General features: G+C 35.5%; 1 protein-coding gene across 19 annotated transcripts in view; it reads left to right on the forward strand.

The window, feature by feature from the left end:
• Positions 1-27989, forward strand: part of TANK (TRAF family member associated NFKB activator) — a 126016-nt gene that overhangs the window by 84608 nt on the left and 13419 nt on the right. For 11 of the 19 annotated variants that reach the window (XM_023730447.1, XM_023730450.1, XM_023730446.1 and 8 more), the window contains 4 exons: positions 13822-13898; positions 14596-14711; positions 20363-20928; positions 24461-25266. In XM_023730447.1, coding sequence (XP_023586215.1) covers positions 13822-13898; positions 14596-14711; positions 20363-20928; positions 24461-24637 — 936 coding nt within the window. In that variant the 3' untranslated portion in view covers positions 24638-25266. Of the gene's footprint in view, positions 1-13821; positions 13899-14595; positions 14712-20362; positions 20929-22112; positions 23635-24460; positions 25267-27989 lie in introns of those variants that run through there. The other 8 variants (XM_023730455.1, XM_023730454.1, XM_023730452.1 and 5 more) reach the window with 5 other exon arrangements.

Consider the following 27989-nt stretch of genomic DNA (forward strand, 5'->3'; position numbering starts at 1 on the left):
ATCTTTACAGAAGCAGACTGCCACATCTTGCTCCTGCATAGTTGTTGATGGGTTCAAACCGCTGACCTTCTGTTTAGAAGCCGAAGCAGCCAAGCGCTTAACCACTGCGCCACCAGGGCACCTTTTTTTATGTATAACACTCGTGTATTACTCTTTCTTGGAGACTAGTCTTTGTTTATAGACTCTGGTAGAATAATAATTAGAAGGAAGAAAATTGGCTTCAGCCAGTTCATTAAAGTTCAGAGTTCTTTTCCTTAATAAAAATATTACAAACGCTAAGAAAAAAATACTGATATCCAAAGCAATTTAATATTTACTTAGACGTTTCTACTGCAGAAATTTTGTTTGTTTCCAACTGAATTCATCCTAACCTTTTCTTACTCTGAATTCATCCTAACCTTTTCCTACTCTGGGTCTTTGTTTTATAATTCAGTATATTATTTTAGGTTTTTTGCTTTGTTGTAATACTGGAGGTAGTTTTTGAGAGGAGAAGAAAATGAGCAGTAACATACCCCCCCCTTTTTTTTTTAATTTTCTTCCCTTCTATGCAAATTTGAATATCTCTACTATGGTCTTTCTCCCCTTACTTTCCCCTATCATTCCCTTTCTTACATTTCCCATTTTTGTTTTTTTCTATTCTTCTCCAAAGCCTACAAAATAGAGTTGGTATGTTCTATCCAGGCCTAATTTCTTTTGACCAAAGCATGAAAAGCTGTTCTCTCAACTGCAATAGGATAGGGATAACCACCTCCCCCCCAAAAATATATCTAATTTCTGTTTTATTGTATTATAATCTGTCATCCTAAAAGTTCTCAAAATCAATTTTGAAGATTTTTGTTTTTTCATTGTTATGAAATACTTCTGCATTCAATCTGTTGTGATATGTTTTGGGTTTGGGGGTTGAATTATATGAAGAAAATCTAGCTTCACAAAGATATGTAGTTGGAGAAGGGAAGAATATTTTAATAGCCTTTCTTTGTGTGATAAGTATATGTATAACAAAACATTTGCCATTTTAATAGCCTTTTTAGGTAATTGTGGATATTCTTCTTTGGTACTACTCCAAAACTCAACAAATGATAGTTTCTTAAATGTTAGATACAGTATAGAATCTGAAACTATATCAGTGAACTTTGTTACATTAAAAGCCGTTGATCTATCTTGTACTTTAAATATATCTTTTACCTGTGCATGATTTTGTAACATCATAGATTCATCATTAGGAAAATATCAGTTCACTGAGTTATGCATATCTTCCAAATGTTGACTTATTTCATTATATAATATTTTAAAAATCACACTGATCTCATCAGTAAAGTCTTTTGGTATTAGACACCTGTCAAGTTTAATGTAACAGGCACAAGTTTTCCAAAATTTTAATTTTCACTTGAAAGTTCAGATTTTATCATTGGCAACAAATTTTGTCAGTTGTTTTCCTTAAAGTGACAGGCTAACTTCGTTTGCTTTTGAGAAAATGTCTGAATAATCATAGTTTGTATGTCAGTCATTCTTTCAAGTAAAATAAGATGCATTACCATTAAAAAAAAGTGACTAGTTCAGCTTGCAACTTAGTTGCACAAGCACTTCTCATCAGAAAAACCATTGCATCATTTTGTCACACAGTATATTAAAAAGATGTTAACTTAAAGTTTAAAATCCAATAAATTAATAATTGTTACTGCTTCATCAAAGACATTCTTAGGTGAAACTGGCATCCTTTTTTAACTAAGTATGTGGCATTGAAGAATACAGTGACTATTGTAGAGTTTGGTGCCATGGCCTTGGTTGATGCTCAAGCACCAGCAGTTATACTCACTATGCTTTTGTATCATCAGTGCAAATATCAACACCATAAAAAAAAGGCAAGTAACATCGTAATATTATTGTGACAGTAGTTTGACCTCATTGATGTCAAGGTATGGGATTTGATTTTACCTTACTTACAGACTAATAAGTTAGCTTGTTACTGTTTCGTGGATGCTAGAAAAAGACATAAGACTCCTGGGTCAGAGAAAAAAGATTTTATTCATAGCACAGCAAGTAGCAAGAGCATCAAGTTTGCATTGATCTTCTTGTTCCGCCCCAGTTCCTAGGGGTGATGCAGGTAGACCTAGATGAATGCCTGTGCATGCAGTGGGTTGCATTAAGAGACAAACACTGAGCTTTGCTATAACACTGTTATAGCAAACAGTGGACAAGTCTGCTGTTTGCCCTGGAAGGAGACATTACCTCATCCTTCAGGTTTGCTCTCTGCAAACACAATTGCTGAGAAATATCACAGGTAAAGAACAATCAGGGCCCTGCATTCTTGGCATGCCCAGAAGAATATGCAGAGACACTCAGGGCCCATGGCAGATTCCCTCTCCCAAGAGTGGATTCCCTGCAAGCTTCTTGGGACCCTTAGGAATCCTGAACCATATTTTGAGAACTGCTGGTTTAGCCAGATTATGATTTCCTGTTAGAAAAACCATGGTACATTTTTCTCAGTAAATTATTTACTTTTCATTCCACTGAAAAAATTTCATACTCTTAAGAATACACTAGCATTTCTTCAGGAGCCCTTATTTATGATTGGAGGTCATATTGCTTGCTCATTGGTACTTTTCAGATTTATAGATAATATTATGTTACATTTTTATACTTTAAAACATGAGGTATACATAAGTTACTCCCTATTCTTTATCTATACCTGGTATATTGATTAAGTCTAAAACACACCATTAAGTTTTTAATCTGTCAAAGCACAGTGTGGTAGCACAGATGCTGATGCATTTCCCATTGTGTATTTCACAGAACCCTAGACCTGTGAAAAGCTGCATACCATATACTCTTTGTAGTAATTTTAAAAGGTAAAAAAATGTATTACAGTACTTATCTACGATTTTACTTTCCACTGTTTCGGTTACCCGTGGTCAGCTGCGGTCCAAAAATATTAAATGGAAAATTCCAGAAATAACAGTTTATAAGTTTTAAATTGCACCCCATTCTGAGTCGTGTAATGAAATCTCGTGCTTTCCCACCCTGCACATAAATCATCCCTTTTTCCAGCATATCCACACTGTATTCGTTACCTACCTGTTAGTCACTTAGTAGCCATCTCAGTTATCAGATTGACTGTCCCAGTATTACAGTGCTTGTGTTCAAGTAATTGTTATTTTACTTAGTAATGGCTCCAAAGTGCAAGAATAGTGATGCTGGCAATTTGGATATGCCAAAGAGACCACATTCACATAACTTTTATTACAGTATATTGTTAGAATTGTTCTATTTTATTATTATTGTTAATCTCTTACTATGCCTAATTTATCACTTAAACTTTATCGTAGATATGTATGTGTAGGAAAAAACATAGTATATATAGGATTCAGTACTATCTGCAGTTTCAGGCATCCACTGACGGTCTTGGATGTATTCCCCATGAATAAGGGAAACTACTGTATAGGAGACGAAGAATATTGAATATACCATGGACTGCTAGAAGAACGAACAAATCTGTCTTGGAAGACATACCGCCAGAATGCTCCTTAGAAGTGAGGTTGGCAAGAAGACTTCGTCTCATATACTTTGGACGTGTTATCAGGAGGGACCAGTCCCTGGAGAAGGACATCGTGCTTGGTAAAGTAGAGGGTCGGCTAAAGAGAGGAAGACCCTCATTGAGATGAACTGACTCAACCAAGTGGCTGCAACAGTGGGCTCAAACATTGCAGCGATTGTGAGGATAGGACGGGACTGGACAGTGTTTTGTTCTGTTATACATATGTTTGCTATGAGTCGCAACCGACTCAACAGCATCTAACAACAACACTATAGGATCTAAAATCTGACAGTAACAAAACCTACTTAGCTTGTTTAACCACAGGATCTCTAGCTGGCAATTTCCCAATATTGTATTTTAAGATCCTCATACTGGATTTGAAGTCCTCTCTAAGATATTGCTAGAATTTTTTTTGTGGAGGAAGGGGAATCTCACCTAATTTTTATTTTGCACCGAATACATTATATTCTATGAACTTCTGTGTTGCTTGCTTAGATATTCTAGCCATGTTATGAAAGCTGTCTTTTTCCCTGAAAGATTTTTTTTCTTTGCCAGTTACTTATCTTTCCATACACATAATATTTTTGCTCTAAGATATGTATTCTAGAAGCTTAATAAAACTATTGTAAAGTAGTTCCCAATCATTCTATGAGTCAGTAACCTGCGATTCTTTTTTTTCTTCTTCCCTGATGTCTGTTTTTATTATAAGTTTCTTTTGGGAAACAAAATAGTTCTAAGATAAACATCTTTTGCTTTCTCACTCCTGTTGTGATATCTGTATTCTACATCAGTTTTCATCTAAGTAATTCCATGTCTGATAGGTTTATAAGTATTAGTTGCCATCAAGTCGATTCCAACTCGTGGTGACCCCACGTGTGTCAGAATAGAACTGTGCTCTGTAGAGTTTTCAGTGGCTGATTTTTCAGAAGCAGATTGCCAGGAATTTCTTTCAGAGCACCTTGGGGTGGACTCAAACCTCTAACCTTTTAGTTAGCAGCCAAGCCTGTTGAGCATTTACACTACCTAGGGACTCCCTGATAGATTTACCAACTGTTACTTTCATCCCTAATTGCTCTCCACTACTCAACATTAAGGACAGCATGTTTCCCTCTGCATTTCATCCAAATAATGCTGTAGGTGGTCACTAACTTGTTTACATTCCTTAGAAGCATCATCTGAACAGTATTGCTGCTGTATGGCCATATGACCACAATAGACCTTGCTTTCCTTCTTGCTGCTGCTGACTGAACATTCTCTCCTCTCTCCTCTTCCCCATGCCACACTGAGAATCCCCATCCTTCTTCCTATCCCTTGTGTCTCATCTTGTACTAAAGGGCAAAGTGATAACTTTTTCATAAAGCTGAATCTAAAAATCTCTCCTTCCTACTTTTTTTGATAAATGTCCATACCTTTTGGACATGTAGAAGATAATGGATGTTGGAAGTTAGTTGTTTTTACTAAGTTCTTTCTTGGTAAAATAAAAAGTTTGTAGCCCTTTGTTGGACCCCATTTTGTTTTGAATATTAGTACTCCAGAAAAGTCTAATCTCAGTTTCTTTCGAGTTTCTCTTGCACTAAGATTCTTTGATGTTAAGGGCAATGGTACAACACAGGGGCTCCTTAAAGAAAGAAAATGGAAATTAGAAGTGTGAGCCAGATTTGAAGAGAAGTGTTTGTTGTGTTTTAAAACTTGATGGTCTAGAGTGACACCAAAACCAAAAATCAAACCCATTGCCATCGAGTCAATTCTGACTCATAGCGACCCTACAGGACAGAGTAAAACTGCCCCATAGAGTTTTCAAGGAGTGGCTGGTGGATTCAAACTGCCAACCTTTTGGTTAGCAGCCAAACGCTTAGCCACTGCATTACCAGGGCACCAGAACAAGTGAAAAATCTGTTGACTAGATTGAGGCTTGAGAGTGGCTGTCAGGAGAGATGCTGAGCCTCAAGATACGTTTAGGAGTATCATGAATACACAATAGAATTAGTTAACGTGAGAATGAAGAAAGGGGTATAGTGAGGGAAGAACATTGTAGCCACTTCTGAACCTTAGAGAATGCATACATTTAGGGCCTAGGAAAAAGAGAGACCAAATGAAAATACCAGAACATAAGAAAACCTAAATATCATAGTAGCCAAAGAAAGTTTAAAAGAGGAGGAGCTGGTCAGTAGTGTTGAATGCTGTTGAGACATTAAGCACAGTAAGGGCGTAAGGAAAAACCATTGGGTTGTTGATTAAGATATCTCTGGAAGATCATAGTGAAATCTCAGAAGAATGGAGAAATGAAAAACCTGCATTCGGGAGTTCAGTTTCCATTATAGAGGAGTCAGCACCTAACAAACCAGTCCTCTACAAGTAACAGCTATAAACTGTGGACAACATACCAAAAAAGAAAGACCACCTAAGGATTTAGGAGACTGAATATAGGCTTGCATATTTTGGAGGAGATTGAAAATGTAGAGCAATGATTGGCTCAAAGTGAATTCCCAGTTTTCTGTAGCTTTGCCCCAAGAGTGGCCACAGTTGTAGTGGAAGCACAGCAGTAGCTAAAAGTCCAGTAGAAAGCCTGCCATCTTTCTGGCCTGAATAACCAGAAGAATGAGCCCAGAGCAACCAGGGTTGCCAGAGAGAGAGGGGGAAAGACCAAGAGAAGGAAAAGCCCCAAATTCTGTGTTTATGCTCAGCCCAAGTTTCTGGCTGCCCCCTAACCCCATGGGTGTGAAGGGCAAACTGAAAGCAGTTTGCAGCTAAGTTTTAAAGAACTGGAATCTGAGCCACTTCCCTCCTTAGGCATGACAGTTTGAAATTGAGCCTAACCAAGTTAATTGCTTGCAAAAACATAAACATCAACATCCTTCAGCACTATGAAATATAATATCTCCACAACATAATATTCACAATGTTCAGGATACAATTTAAAATTACTCAACATATGGAGAGCCCAGAAAATTGTGACCCAGTTTCAAGGGAACAGAGAACAACACTGAGATGATCCAGATCTTGGAATTATTGCGAAGTTTTCTATTAGAAGATAGTTGTGGAGGGAAAGAGGGAGTTCAGGTTTTGAGAGAGAATAAAATTAACAGTAAGGGCTCCATTGGCATTTTTTGGAAAATGGTTAACTTCTGATAGCAAGTTTGAGAAATACTTAAAACTATGAAATTTTGTTAAGAACTGTTGCTAAATTGTGGCAACAGTTGAACTGGTTTGGCAGAACTTGAGTAAATCTAAGTTATTTTTATGTAATGTTCTGCTTAGACATCCTTGAGCACAAAAAGGACCAGAACAAAGGTCTTCCCCTCCCACCCCCAGCCAATACTTAAACATTAAAACTTGGCTTATAAGTACTTCTTAGTGAGAAATCTATTTTTCACTGTGTGACAGTCAGGTTTTAGAATCTTAAAATTGGTTTGCATTGATATCATCTGTAAATATTACCATGCTATGTCTACCTTTCCATGCTAGATAACAGTATACCACTTAGCTTCTCTAACAGCCAAACCCTATGGCTGAGTAGTTAAGCACCAGGGGCAGAAAGGCTTCAGTGCCAGTGTCAGCTACTCCACCTACTGGACTGTAGGCAATTATTTGACCTCTCCAAAGCCCAATTTATTATAGCAAACTTTAGAATAAGAATTAAAGTACTTACTTTTCAAGATCTCTCCTGAAGTAATTTTTTATTGGATTTGGATCCTGAAGTACATCGCTGTCGGTAATAGGATAATATCCATACACCTGCAAGGAAGACCAGTTGATACGAATATTATTCAAATTTACGCACCAATCACTAAGGCCAAAGATGGAGAAAATGAAGTTTTTACCAACTTCTGCAGTCTGAAATTGATCGAACATGCAGTTGAGATGCATTGATAATTACTGGTGATTGGAATGCGAAAGTTGGAAACAAAAAAGGATCGGTAGTTGGAAAATAAGGCCTTGGTGATAGAAACGATGCCGGACATCGCATGATAGAATTTTGCAAGACCAACGACTTCTTCATTGCAAATACCTTTTTTCAACAACATAAACAGCGACTGTTGGAGGAAGACTCATTAACAACCTGCAATATGCAGATGACACAACCTTGCTTGCTGAAAGTGAACAGAACTGGAATCACTTACTGATGAAGATCAAAGACTACATCTCAACATAAAGAAAACAAAAATCCTCACAACTGGACCAATAAGCAACATCATGATAAGCGGAGAAAAGATTGAAGTTGTCAAGGATTTCATTTTATTTGGATCCACAGTCAACACCCATGAAAGCAGCAGTCAAGACGCATTGCATTGGGCAAATCTGCTACAAAAGACTTCTTTAAAGTGTTAAAAAGCAAAGATGTCACCTTGAAGACTAAGGTGTGCCTGACCCAAGCCATGGTGTTTTCAGTCGCCTCATATGCATGTGAAAGCTGGACAATGAATAAGGAAGGCTGAAGAAGAATTGACACCTTTGAATTATGGTGTTGGTGAAAAATATTGACTATACCATGGACTGCCAAATGAATGAACAAATCTGTCTTGGAAGAAGTACAGCCAGAATGCTCCTTAGAAGCAAGAATGGTGAGACTGCGTCTCACATACTTTGGACATGTTGTCAGGAGAGATCAGTCCCTGGAGAAGGACATTATGCTTAATAAAGTAGAGGATCAGCGAAAAAGAGGAAGACCCTCAACGAGATGGATTGACACAATGGCGGCAACAATGGGCTCAAGCATAACAACGATCATGAGAATGGCGCAGGACCGGGCAGTGTTTTGTTCTGTTGTACATATAGGGTCACTATGAGTTGAAACCGACTCGAGGGCACCAGTTAACAAAAACAATTTACAAGATTATGTGGATTAAGTTAAATAATAGATTAAAAATGTTTAACTAATAGCTGTTTTCATGAAGATACCTTTCATTCACCATGGTAATCTGTGGTTAAGGAAAAGAGCTGTTTTTCCAAATCAGTTCATTCTAAATATAGTGTTTGAGGGTGAGATATAGGTAGTATGGGAAACCTTACTTACTTCAATTGATTGTTTAAGTTACTTATTTTCCACTTTGTATGAAAAGGCATCCCCACAATTAAATATTTTATTTCTTTTAAGAAAATAAATTCAGAAAGATACATGGAAAAAGTACCTAACACAAAATGGAGGATTGAAGACATAGTAAGAAAGTATTAATCTCACTCTGCTTCAAATTAACTTCATAGATTTGAAATGATAGTAATGTGGCAGTATTAGTAAAGGATTTTAACTTTAAGATTGTGTTTTATTGTAGCATTGAATTGATAGAAATTGTGGGGTAGGGCGCGGTTTACATTAAATCAGAACCCTGTAAAGAACTTGGAAGTAATTGGGGTGTTTAATTTTATTTCTATATTGTTTATTTTCTTGCCACTTCCTTCAGAACTCTGGGATGGATCCCATTTTGCCCTGGAGTGGTTCCCACACTGGCAGTGGGTTTGCCTAGCACACTGCGTCATGCAGAACAGACAAGGCTCCTAGAATTTGTGTTCTCTTGCTTTGCTAGATTTTCAGGAATGATAATGAGGGTGAGAGCACCATAGATTTCCTATGGCCATAGTTCTTATAGATTAAATACAATTTCCTGGTGACAGTTTATTTACTTTTTGTCTTCAAACTTTTATTTTACTATGCTTTTGTATTTATTATCAAATCTCTTTTTCTAATTTTTTTCTGATCCCATTTTTTACATTACTCTCTCCCCTGCCTTAGCCTTTATCTCACTTTAATTCAGCCATATCCAATTTTTTACTTTAGTGTAATATCTTTGGCCTCAATATATCTAAAACTAGTAAGGAAATATGCAACCTCATTTCCTCCATTAGCATTTCATTCTGAGTTTTCAGAAACTCTAAGTGATAAATGAAGCTTTATTTTAGTTTCTCTTTTCTATTGTCCTTGTATCTTTTTCTCTAGTAAGTTTTTAACTAGCTAGTATTTTAACTATTAAAATAGCATAATAGTTCATACTCCCTTTACCAATCTATCACATCTCACCTTGGTTTATTTTTTACATTGTTCCTAGTAAGAGCATATTTCCCTTTTCTGTTTCAGAGATCATAATTCTATTGAGACTCATCCAGAAACTAAATAAAATATTGACTACATTCAGTTGCCTGAGCCACCTGAAAATAAATATTTTGCATGCAAGGATCCGAACTAAAGTTTAGAGGGATTCTTTGCTATGAACATCGGAAAAAGTGGTAGACATTGCTATAATTCAGAAATATATCATGGAATATTTACCACCTTTATTCAATGTTAGCCTTTTGAAGTTCAAGTTTCTTATATATGAGAAAATATACATTGTAGTAATGAGTTTAGTCAGTAACATCTTTAAAAGTTCAAAAAATCTCAGTTTTTGTGCATGTAGAAATTTTTGAAACAGTGTATCTTTGGCTATGTGTATTTTCACCAAAAAAAAAAAAAAAAAAGGTTGAGAAGTTAGAGGGTTAATATGTTGTGGGGTTGTTAACCAATGTCATAAAACAACATGTGTACTACTGTTTCATGAGAAACTGTTTGTTCTGTAAGCCTTCACCCGAACTACAATAAAATACTAAAAAAAAAAAACTCAGTTTTGCTGACTTCAATTGCTTAAAATTTTTAAGAAAAGATGATTCTAAATTAAAAATTTTTCATTGCATTTTTTTATTTTTTCAAATTGTTTTATAAGAGGAATCAATGCTTCCACTTTTAGTACTAAATATAACAAAATGCATTGGGGAAATATACATTTCTTTCTTTAAGATGTTAATATCTAACAGATCCTGGAATCCAACACAAAAATATTTTCCATTGTCTTTGCATTAAGAATAAACTTAGTTTTGGACTAATGAAATATTAGCCAATTTTTTCTTCTTTTTTATCTTTCTCAAATACCATTCAACTAGTCCTTGAACATCTTGAACATATATATATATCCCATACATGAGAAGCTTAGATTGATTAACATGAAAATAAAATTCTCCCAATTTATTCAAGAAGAAATTTTAGGAATCATTTTACAACGACTTCCAACTGTTTCAGATGGGTTTATCTTAATGGATTTAGTTGAATAACTTACTGGAAGTATATATGAAAAGTATAATGTGTAAAGCTCATATTTCAGCATTCATTCCATAAGTTTGGCATTTCCAAAGTAATACTTGGAACAGTTTATGATGTCAAGTATGTTAAGTTCTAGTACCGCAAAGTAAATTCATTTGTTGAATGATTTGTTTAAAGGCTTCTAAAATACAATGTTCAAAGCTCCCTTGCTTTCTTATTTGCAAATTAGCAGAACTTCAAGTTCCTGCGGTGTAGGGTCCACTCGGATAATATTTGAGAACAGAAAGAAAAATAAAAGTTATCTTCTTCTAATATTTATTTTCTGAGATGTTCAACAAATGGAGTAATCTTCATTAGGTAAGGTAACTTAAACATTGAAAAGAAAGTTTGAATTTCTAAGAAAAGTATTAAGTATTTTAATTAACTATACTAATCCTAAATCCTTTGAAAAATAAATGATCATTTTCAGAAAGTTGTGTCAGGTTGCTTTAATAGAAAATAGCCTTAACTTGCTGCACCCATTATAGGTAAACTGCTTCAAAATGTCAGGAAACTGCTTGCCTTTTTTTTTTTTGCAAGTATTAAGAGGTCCCCTTTTTGAATTTTTTTCTTGGAATGCTGGAGACCCGAAATTTTCTTTCAAAATATATTAACAGATTTACTTGGTGTGAAGAATAGGAGGTGCAGTGTATTGCTTAGTACAATCAGTAATACTTCCTTCAGTAATAATAAGAACAAAAATAATAGTAAGCAGAGCTATGTTTCTAACCCCAAAGAAGCTGAAGACCTTAGTTTAGATACTTAAGACATTCCTTTACGCTTGCCAATAACCCAAGGAATCTTTCCCAGATAAATTCACGCACACCGGTTATCAAACCTAAACAGCACAGAAGCTAGATGGTACCAGTTATTTACCAAGCAACACAGAAGTTTATCATTCTTTTACTACCTTTTCTTTCACCCCTCCACCCATTAGATTTTTTGTGTGTGTGTGTGGTAAACTGTACATATATATGTATAATAAGACATTTGTCATTTTAATCATTTTTAAGTGTATAATTCAGTGAACATTAATTACAGTTACCATGTTGTGCTACCATCACCACTAACAATTTCCAAAAGTTTTTTCATCACGCCAAGCAGAAACTCAGTACCCCTTCAGCAGTAACTCCCAATTCTCCTTTCTAGTCCCTGGTAACTGCTAATAAACTTTTATCTCTGTGCATTTGCCTATAAGTGGGAATCACAATATTTATCCTTTTGTGTCTGAGTTATTTCACTCAGCACGTTTTCAAGGTTCATCTGTGTCGTAGCATGTCCAGAACTTCATCCCATAAATTCTTAAGGCTTTCTTAACTTCAGAAGCAGTCATTTCTAGTTTATGTCAAAATCAGGACTTTGGAAACTGGGATATTTTTCTTTACCACTTTCAGTAACTATCTTCGTTTTTAGGCTAAAATTACAGAGTACTTCTTTTTGGTTCTTTCTAATGCCTAATAAAAAAAAAATTTTATATTGAGAATTTTTAGTACTGATTTTTTAAAGGATGTCCATCATTCCAATTAATATAATCATGTATTTCGTTACGATTAGCATATCAAATTGCCAAATTTGTCTGTTCTTTTAATATACCTCTTGTCTGATTTTGGTGATAAAAGTTTAATACGAGAATAATCTCATAAAACTTTCTTTTCAATCTTGTATTATCCTGAATGATTGACTGGCTTTAAAATGTTGCCTTTCTTTCTAGTCCACAGTTAAATCCATTGAGTGTTCTAATTGCAAATATAAAGAAAAACCTTGTCTATCACTTTTAAAAACAAATCGCGAATGTGAAAATGTCTTCTGATGTGACTACTTTATAAAGCTCAGCTTCAGTTTTAATTCAGAAGAAGACATGGCCTAAATGTCAGACAAACAGTATGCAACAATAAAATGATCTTTATTTTACCTCAATCAGGTGATGTAATATATAAAATCACAAATTGCATTGTCAGGATTTTATTTTACTAACTCATAGCTACTGTATAATAATACTCTATTTTAGAAATGTTAAGAAAGCATTGGTATTTTTAAAAAGCTGGAAAATAAGAGCAATAAACTGAAATAAATTGGAGAGGATATTAATTTTAAGAAAAACGGGACTCGTCTTTTTCTTAAAGAACAAATAAGACTCATAAGAAATTGAAAGAAATCTTTTGAAAAACAAGAAGATAAGAAACAATGAAGTAAAATCTTTCATTTTAATAATAAACAATGACCTTAATTGAATAAAATCTAAAAATCCACTAAAGATAACTATCCACTGGTTTGAATTTGAACTTAAATAAGAACTATACGATTTTAGCTGAATTATGATGTATAATTATATAATACTAGGACTTCTTCAAATCTCTGAATTTGTTAGTTTATAGCTTCAGAAGGTACTCATAAAAAGCTTTCTAAGAATGATTAAAGATTTTTTTTTTAGTCTGAACCGTAGAGTAGGTTACAACATGTTCTTTAATGTTGACTTTTTAAATGTCAGAATAAATGTAATACCCGTGTAAGCCACAGGGTGGGAGTGAAAGGTAAGAACTTGTGTTGAAGTAGCTTAAATACATAATTGCACTATATTATAAACCTTTAAAATGTCTGTTAAATGCTAAGCAGCTCTACAGCTTTGTTTTTCTTCTTCCTCTAATACAGCTGCATTCCTCAGCAAAGAATCAATAACAAAATACAGACATTGACTTAAATGTATAGTCCACTATTAGTGAATATCATAAGAAGTAAACACACACAGATTTTTTTCCCCTGAAGTGTCTGGTCATATCAGGTGCCTGGTGATCACAGTAGCAATTTTGACCAATATTTGAATTTGGGAATTTTTTTTTAATTACCAGTACTGAAAATAGTAATTGAAAATATTATCAGAAATATTTCATGTCTTCATGATGTTTTTCTACCTACATTTTCCTCTTTCCTGGTTTTTCCCATTTAAAAGTAAATTCTATTGAACATTTTATTTATATATATACACATTTATATATAAAACACATACACACAAAACCCATCGTGGTTGAGTCAGTTCCAACTCATAGCATTTATACATAGAAGTTATATATATATAACTTGCTCAACTTTTTCAGTAAGATAAATTCCCATTGTGTTTTCTGTTAACCCATTCTCATTTGAGTTTGGAAGCACTTTAAAGTCATAATCATTTTTTGTCTTTAAGGTAAGAAGACAAGAGGTTTCTTCTCCTAGAAAAGAAAATTCACCGAAGAGCCTTGGCACTCCTTTATTCCATGAAAGGTAATTCTATATTCTTTTTTGCCAACTCTAAAAATTACAAATTAAAAACAACAAACCCATTGCTGTCAAGTCAGTTCTGACTGGTAGCGACCCTATAGAGAAATATATTTTATATTTATGCATTTAAAATATTCTAGTAATTGTAAGAAAATCACAGCCTTTTTTAAGAACTGTAAAAGACCAACAAAACGAAAAACTTGAGGCTCCTACATGTTAAAGTGAGCTAATTATGTCATATAGTTAATAGCAGAGCTGGATCTAAAAACTGAATTCTCCAAAGCTCTACTATTTCAGTAGACCACGTATTACGAGCACATTGTTTTATATGGACCCTAATGTGAACCTTATCAAAATGAGGAATAATATTTAATTTTTCTGTTTGTTTTCAGAGAACAAAAGTCAATACATTAAAATTTCTAATGTAGGTCAGACTAAGAGCCAGTGTGTGATATACGAATAAGCAGATGTAGTAGTCTGTACTATGTTTATATATTAGAACTTTTAATTTTTCTCTTACTTTGTATATTGCTTTCCAAACATTGGAGTTGTTCGGGGAGCATTTTCTAGGAATTTAAAATAATGTTGTAACTTTAACCTTTCAGTAATTATTTTGTGGTAAATAAAAAGTTGCTGTATGACTTTAATTATAAAAAATACATGAAGATGCAGTCTTAGCTTGTTTTTTTTTTTTAAATAGGGATTATATAGAGAGGACATTCTGGGATCTGAAAGAAGAATTTCATAGAATATGCATGCTAGCAAAAGCACAAAAAGAGCACTTAAGCAAACTTAAGGTACCAGACACTGCGAATGGTAAGGTTTGATTTAACTTACAGTAATATTAATTTTATTGGTATGTACTTGAGATTGATTTCTTTTTGAATGTTAAAGTATTTCTAAGTGCAAAGAAGCTGCAGCCTACCCCCTCTTCCTTATATTTGAATGGGTGAGTGCTGTTTAATACATTACATTATATAATTATTGACTTTTTTTCTCTTTCTGTATTGTGTGTGGTACTGTACAGATCGAATTGATTGACATAATTACTGATCATCTTGATGAGAAGTCCCACCTTGAAAAAGTATAAAATATAGCATATATCTCTCAACAAAAGTTTTCAGTCGCTAATTGGGGGTTTTATTAAATATTAAATCATGTGTTAGTAAGCAGCCATGAAGCCCCACTACCATCTATGAGCTAAGTAAAATTACAACATCAGTGCTGTTTTTAACTTCTGCCTAAAAGTTAGTTAAATGCTATGGATAGATTTTTATAATTTGCTTCAAGAAATAAACACATTTCCTGAGCGTGAGTTCTATTGAAGGCACAAAATAAAAGTTTAGTATAAAATGAAGCTTAAATGGATCATCTGTCTTACACATTTGTTACACTGTTTTTTTTAAAAACTCCTCCCTTCCCTAAAACCCCAGACTAGCTTCTAGGTATTTGCTTCAGTAGTTTGATACGAATAACAAAATACCAGGAATTAAGTCTGGCCACCAAAAAATTCAGTAAACAGAAAGTAAACTGATCACTTATGATAAATTCTCCTTTACCCTTATGATTTGAGCTATTCTGTATACAATTCCCAAGAGATGTGATTTACAGTTTTCACTCTGAGAGATGTTTCAGCAGGGCTGACTAGCACCCCTGTAATTAAAGATCACTTCCCATTTCTTATGGGTCTTATATCTAGGCTGTTTAAAAAAATCATTTCATAATTTAAATTCACTTTTTGCTCACTACTAATACTATTTTATTTTCAGCAGAGGTACACAATGTGATATTGTAGAAATAAAATGGGTTTTGTAGACAGACATACTTTATTTCTTCCTCTTCTTTCTTCTCACCTTCCCAAAAAGAACTCTAATTTCTCCACCTTAATCTTTGTCATATTTTCATAATAATTGGTCTTTTGTACAAACTAAAGATACTAGATACTTCTGAGGTAAAAGAATTATTGTTATTTAAAATATACTAGCCATAGAGATGTAGTACCTAGAATTCATAAATATGCTTTCTCACATCAACATCTTATCAAAACATTGTAATGGTGATATAGTCTTTGTTACACAGAGAACTTATCCCATTATCAATGGCTTAATACTTTGACCATTTTTAAATTACACAGGTCTGAATCTGAGTATGTATCTGTCAACTAGAACACTGGGTGTTTAACTTCAATTTTTTCCCCACTAAAACTGCTTACTAATGCTATTCTTATGTTTTATATTAACTGTATCATAAATAATATTTATGATAGTCTTGAAATGTTTTAAATCTGTTGTGCTACAGACTCCAGTGAATTTTTGGTGGGTCCAAACAGAAACCAAAATATCAAATACGATGCTTCTAGCAGTAGTAGATTAAAAGGGGAAAGAAAGAAATATAAATACTTAGAAAAAAAGATGCCTATTCAGGGTTTCTAAGTATGACTACAACATTGAATAAAAATAGAGGAGCTATTTCAAATATGATTTGAATTTGAATATTTCTAGAAGTATATTTAGCATTTATTATCCCTATAATTTATTAAAAATATTTTCATGTCATTTTTATTTTTGAAATTTGATTTAAATAGCCAGATACAGCTCATGAAAAATTACTGAGTTGGTAGAATTGTACATTTTCTTTTTATTACTGTCTTTCTTGTACTCATCCACATATGACAATAGCCTTGAGAAGAAATAAAGATAAAATGTATTTTTTTAAAAAGTGGTATTTGGTCCATAGAGGAGGATCCTATTTGAATGGAGATTAGGAGAGACGAATATAGGATTAGGGATTACAAACAACCATCAGGTATTTTTCTTTTGTCAATATACAAGATAATAAAACTGAGAAGTAATCTGAATGAACAGCCTGTACTTAAATTTTGAAAATCTAAAAATATTTCTCATTTAATTTTTTTCTCACAAAAATAAGTATTCTTGAAATAGACAAAACAGAAAAGTAATTTGCTCACATGATTATGTCTCTCAATAGGGTGTCAGGATGATGAGTGCTTTCATATTCCTGTTTAAGTTTTCTAAGCTTGGATTTCTAGTGGCCCTAGGAATCTTAGGTTTACTTTTTTTTTTTTTAAATAAAAATTCTCACTGCTTGGGTAAATTAACTCAGAAGATTATTTAAATATAGCTAAGGTTGTATGCCAGCTAGCTATGCTGAGAGAAAACTTCTGCTTTGTTTTCTCCATGTTTTGTTCACAAAGGGAGTAGGTCAGTTACTTCAGTTACTGGAAAAGTAATCCAAATCACCTTTCTGTCAATTTCGGGACTCCTGTCTGTATATACTGAAACTAGCAACCAGCCTTTCAAATTAGTATAATGTTTCAGAGCACAGGCTCTAGAGTTAGACTGCCTGGGTTCTAGTGCCAGATCTACCACTCACTATCTGTGTGGCCTTGGAATTAATCTCTCAATGTCCCTGTTCCTTCATATGTAAAATGAGGATAATAATAGCACGGTGTAAACGGTTAACACTGTCAGCTTCTAACTGAAAAGTTGGAGGTGTGAATCCACGCAGAGGCACCTCGGAAGAAAGGCCTGGCGATCTACTTTTGAAAAATCAGCCATTAAAAACCCTGTTTGGCACAGTTCTACTCTGGCACACATGGGCCCACCATGAGTCAGAGTCAACTCGATGGCAACTGGTTACTGGTTACCTACGGATTATTTTGAGTATGAAATGAATTAATGCATGTATAATGCTTATGAATCGGAATCAACTTGATGCCAGCAGGTTTTTGATAATGCTTATAACAGTGCATGGTACATAGAAATGCTAATAAATGTTAATGGTTGCTGATGTCAGCAGCAGCAGCAGATTCTTCAGCATTCTCCTCGTTTTCTTGTGAAGATAATTTTGATAATTCTTTCCTCATTCTCAGGCATTAACAGGAGTTGGTTACCTCAACAGTTGGTTTTCCTGATTTGTTACCCACAATTAGCAAATGTTATCTACAAAGATAGTGCTGTTTCCTACAACTTCCTGCCACTCTCAAATCTACTGCAACAAAAAATGACTGAGAGTTAATGAACTTTAAGAACCTCAGAGTTCAAAGAAATCTAGCTAAACAATTGAGCTTGGGCTAGATTGCTGGACCCTCCTTGTCATCAAGCATGGATAGAGTTATCTAGTAAATGTAGAGTAATATCCTAGGTAGGCTTTGTGAGGAAGAGAATACAGATTGATTCAGAATACATTTATTGATGGTATACTGTTTGCCAGGCACTTGGCAAGATACAGGGGGTAAGTGGGGAACAAACCATAGTTTAGGGCATCAAGAAACCTCCTTTAATGGGAGAAATAGAAATATACTTGTAAGTACAATATAGAGTATTTAGTCCTTCAGGGCACTTAAGAGTCATGCCTAAACCAGTCTTGGGGAGTCAGGGAGAGCCATCCAAAGAAATCCATGTCTAAGCCAAGATATGAAGAACAAGTAAAAAATTAGGCAAAGAGTAGCGGGAGGGAACACTTCAAGCAGTCTGGACAGCACACGTAAAGGCCCAGAGACAAGAGAACATGACTTCTTTAAAAAACTGCGCAAAGTTCATTATGGCAGAGTTCATTAAGCCAAATGCTTAATCACTGCGCCACCAGAGCTCCTTGGAGAAAAAAAAGAAGGTATAGTGAAAGGTGAGCATGGAGCGCTGACCAGGGCCAATTACGGACAGTCTTATGTGACTTTTCTGAGGGCTCAGGGCCTTGGAGAGCCATGAAAAGGTTTTATTAGGAAGGTAACATGACCACATTTGCACTATAGAAAAGCTACTCTGGGAAGAGGAGAAAAGCTGCAATGTAAAGAATGGATCGGATAAGAGAGAAATTTAGAGACAAGGAAGTAGTTCCAAGGCTATTGTAATAAGAAGCAGTAGTATATTAACAGGGTAAATAAATCAAAGAAGTTGTTTATATTGTACTATATATATCCAGATAGAAAGTATTTTGCACTGGAATGTGCTGTGACAAAAAATAGAGAGGTGACATGAGGCTGCCAAGACCAAAAGAAAAGGGAAAATAGCTGACATTTGTTAAGTGTCTTGATGGCAACTGGTTACTGGTTGATTAAGTGCCTGCTAACCTGGACAGACACTTAGCAAGGTACCTTGTGTAGCCTGTCTACTTAAACTTACATCATTGCTGAAGTCTTCATTTGTGAATTGAATACACCTTCACTAATTTTAACCTTTTTAAAAGTGTGAACGTTTTTTGTTGTTTTTTTTAAACCATTTATCCATTTAAAATCTTTTGCAAACACACACATTACCAGCCTCACTGCCTTCTTGAACTGACATTATAGAGCATAATTTAGCTTTTAGTTTTTTCTAATGTCTCAGGGTCATCAACATGGAGTGCTTTCATAGGTTTTTTTTCTTTGTTTTTTTTTTTAATTATTGAGAAATGTAGGCCTTGTTGGCGCTACACTAGACTGCAGTGTTTTCTGCAATCTTACATCTGCTTTTTTTGTTTTTCTTGTCTCCTCCATGCTTTCAGCTCTTGTTGATATCTATGTCTGCCTTTAGCAACTCACATACCCTTTTAATTTGATGCTTCTCACCAGCTAGGGAAACATCAAACTGATTAGAATAAACCTAAAATGAGAATGGGAGTAAAATGCATACACCCATGGGCCTTGTGGGTCTAATTCTGGCTTCTCGGAAGCTCTGTTGACCTAGTTTCTGTCTTTTGCGTATGTCCTGGTGAGTTGAATTTGTTGGATAAGTGACTTGTAGATAATTGAGTTACAGAGGCCTTGTTATCTACAGAGGCTGTAGTATCTACCCCTAGGTTAAAGTGAAGGCCTTTTTTTTGTAGATGAGGAAATCATATATTCACATACAATTTTATTAACATGCATCCTGAGGTTTTATCCTTCTTTTGCCTCTACCTTTCTTCTTTTTCCTAACCCTCACCACCACCGCTCCATCACATGGATTACTGAGATTAGACCATAGCTAAATTGATTAGTAATATAGTACTTAGTTACATAATAATATTGGGATATAAACGACCTAATTTGTAGAGATACTTTACCTGTGTGTATGTGTGTACGTATATATATGCCTAGTAAGGATTTTCCTTCATAACAACTTATTTGTCAAAGTAAGTTCACAGTTTCAGCTTCCATTACTGACAAAGTGTTTAAATGTATACACTATAAGCAAATGTTTTTTAAGTGTGGAGCAGGATAACTGTGAACAAGATGCAAAGCTTACAGCACAAAATCTAGGGAAAGATTAAAGTAGTTAAACTGCGACTAATAAACTACGTTCCCATTCATCTGCTGGATTCTTCTAATATTCCTGTGTAACACGGTAGCAAATGTAAAAATCCCAGTTGTCTTCCGTTCCCATAAAGCCAATAGAAAAATAATACTTGTCTGTCCCAAGCTGATTGAACAGATTTTTAAGAATGATTTGAATGCGACTGTTTCCCTTTTGTGTTCTTTTCCCCTGCAGAAACACAGTGCTCTGTGCCTGTACAGTGTACGGATAAAACAGATAAACAAGAAGCGCTGTTTCAGCCTCAGGCTAAAGATGATATAAATAGAGATGCACCATGCATCACATCTGTCACACCAAGAGGACTGGGCCGAGATGAGGAAGACACCTCTTTTGAATCACTTTCTAAATTCAATGTCAAGTTTCCACCTATGGACAATGACTCTACTTTCTTACATAGCACTCCAGAGAGACCCAAAGCCCTTGGTCCTGTCACATCTGAGACCGTGTGCCAGGACAAATTTAATATGGAGCTCAGAAACAACCCAGGAAACTTCATTAAAACCGAAGAAACTTTTTTTGAAAATCAGGGAATTGACCCCATAGCTTCAGCTATACACAACCTTAAAACAACTGACAAAACAAAACCTTCAAATCTTGTAAACACTCTGGATAATGCTCCGTGTTTGCCACCTGGAGAACATAATGCACTATATGTAAAAACGTTCCCACTTCAGGACCTGTCTGATGCACCTTTCCCCTCCTTCGATTCCTCAGGAAGAGCTATCCGAGGACCACAGCAGGTAACTGTTTTGCATTAACAAATATATTATGTGTGAACACACATTTTGCCGTATATGCACAGATAGGTATCTCTTTTAGGTTATCGACATTCTTCTTAGATTAATGACTAGCCAAAGTTAAAGTTTTCAATAAAAAATGAAATCCTATAATAAATGACATGATTATAAAATGTGAATATGCTAAAGCCCTATAATAAATTACATTAAAATCTATGGCACATTTTAAAATACATGTAAACCTTATTCATATCTAGTGTGATGTCACTTTCTTAGTCCTTATTCAAAGGTTGTTTACTCAATATCAGTGTTATCACAGGATTCTTTATTAAATTTTAAACTGTGAAACAAATGGTATTTTTTTAATTAAAATGTTTGTATGTATCATACTCATCTTTACAAGAATGAATAATTTTCCAGTCATTGCATTGTATATTCCTGTTTATCAAAGTAAGTGAACTATCTCTGAACAAATGTCATATTCTCAGTTACACAGTATATAGACCTCTGTAGGGTTTTGTTTTAGTTTTGGTTTCTAGTCTAGCACTGGACATGCAGCCTAATATATTTTTTAAAATAATTTCTGCATACGTATGATTTCAATCTAATACTTTCATTTTTTTTAAGTTCACATTACTATTTACAACCCCCATCTCAGTTCTACCCTTCTTTTTAGACTTAGGTTCTATCACAGAATGGTGCCATTCGTTTTAATAAAAATTATTCCCTAAAGGCAATGCATATATGTTAATTGTTACAATAATAATAAAAATAAACCATGAAAATATATGTTGATGTAAATGTCTATATAACTTGCATTTGTTTATCTTCTCTGCCTTGAAATATTTAACTGAAAAAAAAAAACTTGATGAATACATTTTAGTTTTATAACTATTATAGATTGTAGACTTTTAAATCATACAAAGGAGGCTGCAGTCATGCTGTGGTATATTTTAGTAGAAGGAAAAACTAGGCAATATCTGACAATAATTCTTAATTATAAGCTCACTTATGTTCCACAGTTAACCTTATTTCTCATCATAGTCTCAGCTATAGTTGCTACTAAATGAAACAAATTAAACAATTTCATTTATTGTCGGTAGAATTCCTGTGGAGCTGTGAAGTACATCAGTTCTAATACTTGTTACTTTTTTCTCCATTATATCTCTTGCTTGTTCTTTTACTAGTTAGTCTGTGCATTCATGTTTCAGTAGATGGCACCCTGCATTGTGCATTTGCTTTCTATACTACAGCAAGAGAAACAGCTGGTATGTGATTACAACTTGATGGAGAAGTATGCAGCTTAAAAAATGCAGGAGAATTGGTGTTGAGCTGTCACAAGACATGGGGCATAAGGTTAGATAATTGATATTTTGGCAGAAAAAGCAAGAAATTAGTTTGTTTTGAAGGCCATGTTACAATGTGGGATTGAAAGAATATTTCTAAAATGGATTTTTAAAAATATATGTATTATTTTATTTGTAATAATAAAGTTAGTATGAGAAATCCAAAATTCTTGACTTGTTGATAGAGAGTAGCAAAGAGAAGTGAAATTTTAGTTACATATTTCAGATTTTGACGCTATATCAGTCATTACTACTTAATACCTTTTTACACATTCAGATACCGTAACAAAGTCTAAAATATATCTGCTTATTTTTGCTCTATGTGATTTTCATTTCTTTCTTACTTTTGCTGAGTCAGTGATTGGGGTCCCAACTGAATTCTATGAAGAAATACAATCTGAACTAATAGCTCCCAATGGAATAGGATAAATATGGACTTTGAAGGTAAACTGGCAGTGGAAGATTGGCTTACCAAATTTAGAAGCTAAATTGTTTCCAAGTCCATTTCTTACTATTTTGTAGATCTCAGTAAGAGTTATCTTTAAAGTAATAATCTCTTATTTATATCCATACCAACTTCCCATTAGGATGGTACATATTAATCAATTATACTTTTTGTTTAAACTGCAAACAGTAAAATTTGAATCTAGTTAACTCTAACTAGATTTTTGCTTACCTGCTCACAAGTATTACTACTTTTCTTTTATCATGGAAGAAAATTTTTTCCTGAAGAAAATTATTTTACCTCCAAGTTTCATAACATTTATTTTAAATATTACTATTTTTTGTGATAAAATTGCCAGATTCTCACAAAAGGAATTGAGTCAGTGTTATTATAAACCCTTCTGTACTGATATTTGAATGAATCTTGGTGCCTAGACAGACTTTGTATATTTACACCAACTGTACACAGCTGTCCAGTAATGTTTATAAGAAGACAGTGATGTGCAATTCAAATGTTTCAATTAGTAATACTACTGTTTATGTAAATGATTGGTTAACTAGATGGAAGGAAGTTAAGAGGATGAAAACAAACACTGTATCAGGTGCCGGACCTGGCCGTGTTACTGTAAAAACATATTAGTGATAGGAGCCTACAAGGGTCTCTTCATGCTTCTCAAAATTGACTTTAGGAGGTGATTCTTCTCAAAATATCAGAGTTTAGAATTTTTTATTTTGGCTCTTGCATCAAGCTAATAAAGCAAATTTTAAAAATAATTTGGTTTACACAATCCAGGAAAATAACATATTACAGTCAACAAACATTTATTGAGCACCTACTATTAATATTAAACTAAATGCTATTTCTTGCTCTTCTACCTATTTAAAAAAAAAAAAAAAGATAAATGCAGTTGTTTAAAGTGTGAATATGTGCTGATTATAGTGGAATAGAAGTGGTTCTGTTGAATTACAATTTTCCAAAATTCTTTAATTGAGCTATTGTTGGCAGGTTTCACTTTATTCTGGCACAAAGAAGGGTAAGAAGGCCAAACTATGCACAGCATAACAGGAGCAAAATAAGAAGTCAGAAGTGTACATCTGATGTTAGATTCCGTTGAATGATTAATTTAAATATTTGACATTTCAAAACACAATAAATAATTGAATAGTGAACTTTGTTTACTAGCTTAAAAGAAAAATATTTTCTTTTCAAAAATCAAAAAACACTGGTTGATATGATTTATTCATTGCATATTTGCTTATAAATAGCAGTGAAATTTAAATTCCTTTTGATTAAATGCCTGCACACAAATCATACCTAGTGTACCATGGACTAATAAAGACCCTATAACTTAAATTTTCTATTGTAAAATAGAAAAGATAGAATTTAATAAAAAAATCTAAAATATTGACCATGGTTCCAAAACTACTGCTGTTACGATAATGGGTATTAAACATTGCTAGTGCTAAAGCTGGCATATTTTTAAATATGTGAAGATAAAATGAAGGAACTTGTATCCCAAATGGTTTTTAATCAAAATTTTGTTGTGTCCTTTATGTAAAAGAGAATTGAGTCCTGCCCGCATGTTAACGTTAATGTAAATGTGATTTGCTTTCGTATTAGGAAATTTCAACACTTGGTTGTTATTATTAAGGAATTTCAAATACATGCACATAACTCATTCAAAATGCAAGTTGATCTTAAACACAAGTAACGGAAGGTATTTTTGTTTATTTGTTTCCTGCAGCCTGTTTGGAAGCCCTATCCTAACCAAGACAGTGACTTATTGGTACTAAGTGGTACAGACTCAGAACTGCATATACCTCGAGTATGTGAATTCTGTCAAGCAGTTTTCCCACCATCCATTACATCCAGGGGGGATTTCCTCCGGCATCTTAATTCACACTTTAATGGGAAGACTTAAGACACATTTGGAAAACAGACATATCAAGTTCTATGCAATGATTTTGGGTTTGTAATACTATAAATGCTTGATTGTAAACTTCGTTCAGGAACAGTTTATAGAAAAATTCAGTGCTACAGCTATTTGAATTTTTTTCTAAACTTAAATTTTGTAACTTCCTCTTACTATCTTTTAAAAGATCATTCTGTTTCAAATCTGTAATTCATTGTATTCATGTTTACATTGTTACTGTCATAATTCAAAATTATGTATGTGACTTTATAAAGTTATATAATCATAATTCAAGTTTGTTTCAAATATCTAAGCTTATTGCTTGGATTTCTAGTTAGATCAGTTAAATTTGGTAATGTTAAATGTTTATGGGTTTTTTTTTAAATTTGTTTTCATTTTTTAAATATAGATTATTTATGATATAGGTGATGTTCTTTTTTAATAAACCTATAACAAAGAATAGTAGACAACATAAACATCTACGTAAATGCCAAACCTAAGACATTTGTTGGCCAATGATAAAATCACTGGTAAAATTAAATAGATTTTTTAAATAATATACATGGTTTAATTTTTACCTTGTGTATAGCTACATGATAAAAATGAGTTAAGTATTAAAAGGGTTACTTATGCTGTGATCACTAATGTGTTCTTTGTTTCTGAGTAAAAAGAAAATAAAGGAAGTGAATCACCTTTTGGGAGAGTTCTTAAAAGTCATGTTTTCTTTCCAGTAACCAGATGGAAGGGTAATGACCAGATCAGTGACCTTTTATTACAATTGGGTCACTTTGAATTTTAAAATTCTTCTTCAAACTAAACTTACTAAAGAAACATGTTTGTATTTAACGGGAGCAAATCTAAAAAACCCTGTATGGACGATCCTTATGTAGCAATTTAGATTAGAAATGTTCCTATTCTTGTTGAGAAATTTGTTATCCATTGTTAGCAGCTTGACCGATGGCCACTGGAAGACATTTGAGAGAGACGATACCAAATTCAGAAGGATGCAGAATTTTGTTTTTAACATTTTAAAATGAAATTCCCTTTTTTTTCCTTCCCTACGATTTTTGCCTTTTGGGTTTTTTCCCCCAGACTTTTAAAAATGCTTCCATTTTATGAAGTAAACACAGATTTGCAACTCTGAAACAGAAATTTAAGCCATCTTGAAGCAAGTGTTTTAAGCCGAGGCTTTGGGTTGGGGGAATTCAGGCAGGCTCCTGTGCCACAGTGAAGAGCCTTAACGTGTGGAGGAATGAGAGTGGTGCCTCAACCTCTCAGGGTGCCAAGCACATCACACTGACATCTTCCTCACCAAGGTGACATAGCGATCATTAGGTATTCACTGTGACGGGTTCTGAAGCATGTACATCTTTCTTTCACTGCCACTGGGGCTGAATGGAAATGCCTAGACAATTATCCAAGCCTCTTCCCTTCCCCCTACCTCCCGCCCACCCAGCCTCCCCTCTCACCTACCCCTCCCACACACACATACAAAATTAAAAATAAAAACTTTCCAGCATGTACCAGCCAGAATATACCACTGTACCTGTCTTGTGAACGGGGATTCTTTTTCCCTCTTCTAGAAGGGGAGAGTCCCTCTCACACAGTTGACACCTACTAGCCTGCTGACAACCAAAGGAAACTCTATAGCCAAGAAGGTGATTCAAACTGTCACTGACCCGTCTCCTCAGTCCAACCCTTTCCCACCTCCATCACTTTCAGTAAGAGCGGGTGATGCTGTTTTCTTTTCGGTTCCAGCTCAATCTTAAGCCTCATCTTCCGAGGGACAGAGGCCCTCTTGGACCACAAAGAGGGGCTTGGAGAGCGGGCTCCTGTCCCTGCCTGTTGAGGTGGCGCTGGCCGCAGCTAGAAAGGTGGAGCGGGCACCCGCCAGGTCTCCCTATCTCCTGTTACAGAGTGTGTAGGGGCTGCATCTTGGCATCTGCTACGCGTGGCCGGGTTAAGAACAGCTCCCAGATAAAAAAGCTGCACGCGCGAAACGCTGAGTCTGAAAAAACCACCCCCGCCGAGGCGAGGCAGTTGTGAGCGGGATGCCTGAGAAGTGGGAGGTGAATGTCCTCAGGAGGGCCCCCCCGGTGCAGCTTTCCCCGGAGGCTGAGGCTGCTGCCAGCGGGGACATCTGCTTTCTTACACTCCAGCCTGGCTCACCCCGCCCCCTCAGCCCCGGGTTGCGTGGTTATTTTACCAACATGGGGGGAGGGAGAGCTCGAGGAGGTAGAAAAGGGGTGGATGGAAGCTCAAGAGATTTTCTTCCCACTCCCTCACGTCCCCTCCTTTTTTCTTTACATCTTTTAACCTTCAAGGTAAAGACTTCATAAATATGAAACAATAAGTGTGTCCGCTGGCTCCCAGGCCCTCCTTTTCCGCTCGCCGGGGCTGCCCGGTGCCGGGCCTTGCCCTTCTCTCCATCCTCCCCCGAGCCAGGCAGGGTTTTGGTGGTTTTGCAGGGTGCAGGGGCCGGCCGGGTGCGCTCAGGCTGTAGCGCTTTCTCTCCCGGGCTGCTGCCTCGACAGCTGCTTGTAGCTACAGTAATTAGACTGTCAGTGCTTGTTAGAGGAGAGAGGGGAAAACACGCTTCTGACAGCAGATTCCGAGACTACCCAGTTTGTTAATTTCTAAGAGATCTTTAAAGCATTAATTGAGGTCTCCCCAACTCTCCCCTCCCGTCCCTCTCCCCAACTCCTCCTTTCCCAAAAATATCTTCAGGAGAAGAGAATCTCTCCGCGTAGAAGCAGTGTTTCCTGCAAAACTGCAAGATTCCCACCCCCCAACCCGCACCTACAACCTATCTTACATATCCATATATATGCACACATGTACATGCGTAAGGTTAACTCGGCGGAGGCCTCATTCGTTCAAATAGGAGCCAGGATTACATTTTAAAATAATAATAAATAAATAAATAGGAAGAAAAGGGGGGAGGGAAGCAGAAGTCGGGAAGAAAAGAGAAAAGCAGCAGGCTGATTACGAGGTGTCAAAACTGCCAGGAGCAAGAAGGTGATAGCAATCAGGGGTGAGAAGAGTGCGGCATTCGTGCGGGGCAACTAATTATCCGTCTCATTTGAGAAGAGCAGCATTTGAGGCAGCAGCGTTCGCCTGCTGAACGGTGACAGATTGGCGCGGAGGAGAGGGGAGGTGTTAAAACAATGGAGCCGGGCGCGCGAGCGCTGCTGCATGCTAATCAGCCCTCCCTCCGCCTGCCTGCCGCGCTCCCTCCTTCCTCCCAGCCTCCCTCCTCCGCGCTCCCTCCTCCCGCCTCCTTTCCAGCGGGCCTGCCGCCGTCGCCAACCGCTTCCTGTTCCCTCGCTTTCCCGCGCGTCCTTCCCGCCGCTGGCAAGTG

The sequence above is a fragment of the Trichechus manatus genome, unplaced genomic scaffold, assembly GCF_000243295.1.
Source record: "Trichechus manatus latirostris isolate Lorelei unplaced genomic scaffold, TriManLat1.0 scaffold00036, whole genome shotgun sequence".
In the NCBI taxonomy this organism is placed as follows: domain Eukaryota; kingdom Metazoa; phylum Chordata; class Mammalia; order Sirenia; family Trichechidae; genus Trichechus; species Trichechus manatus.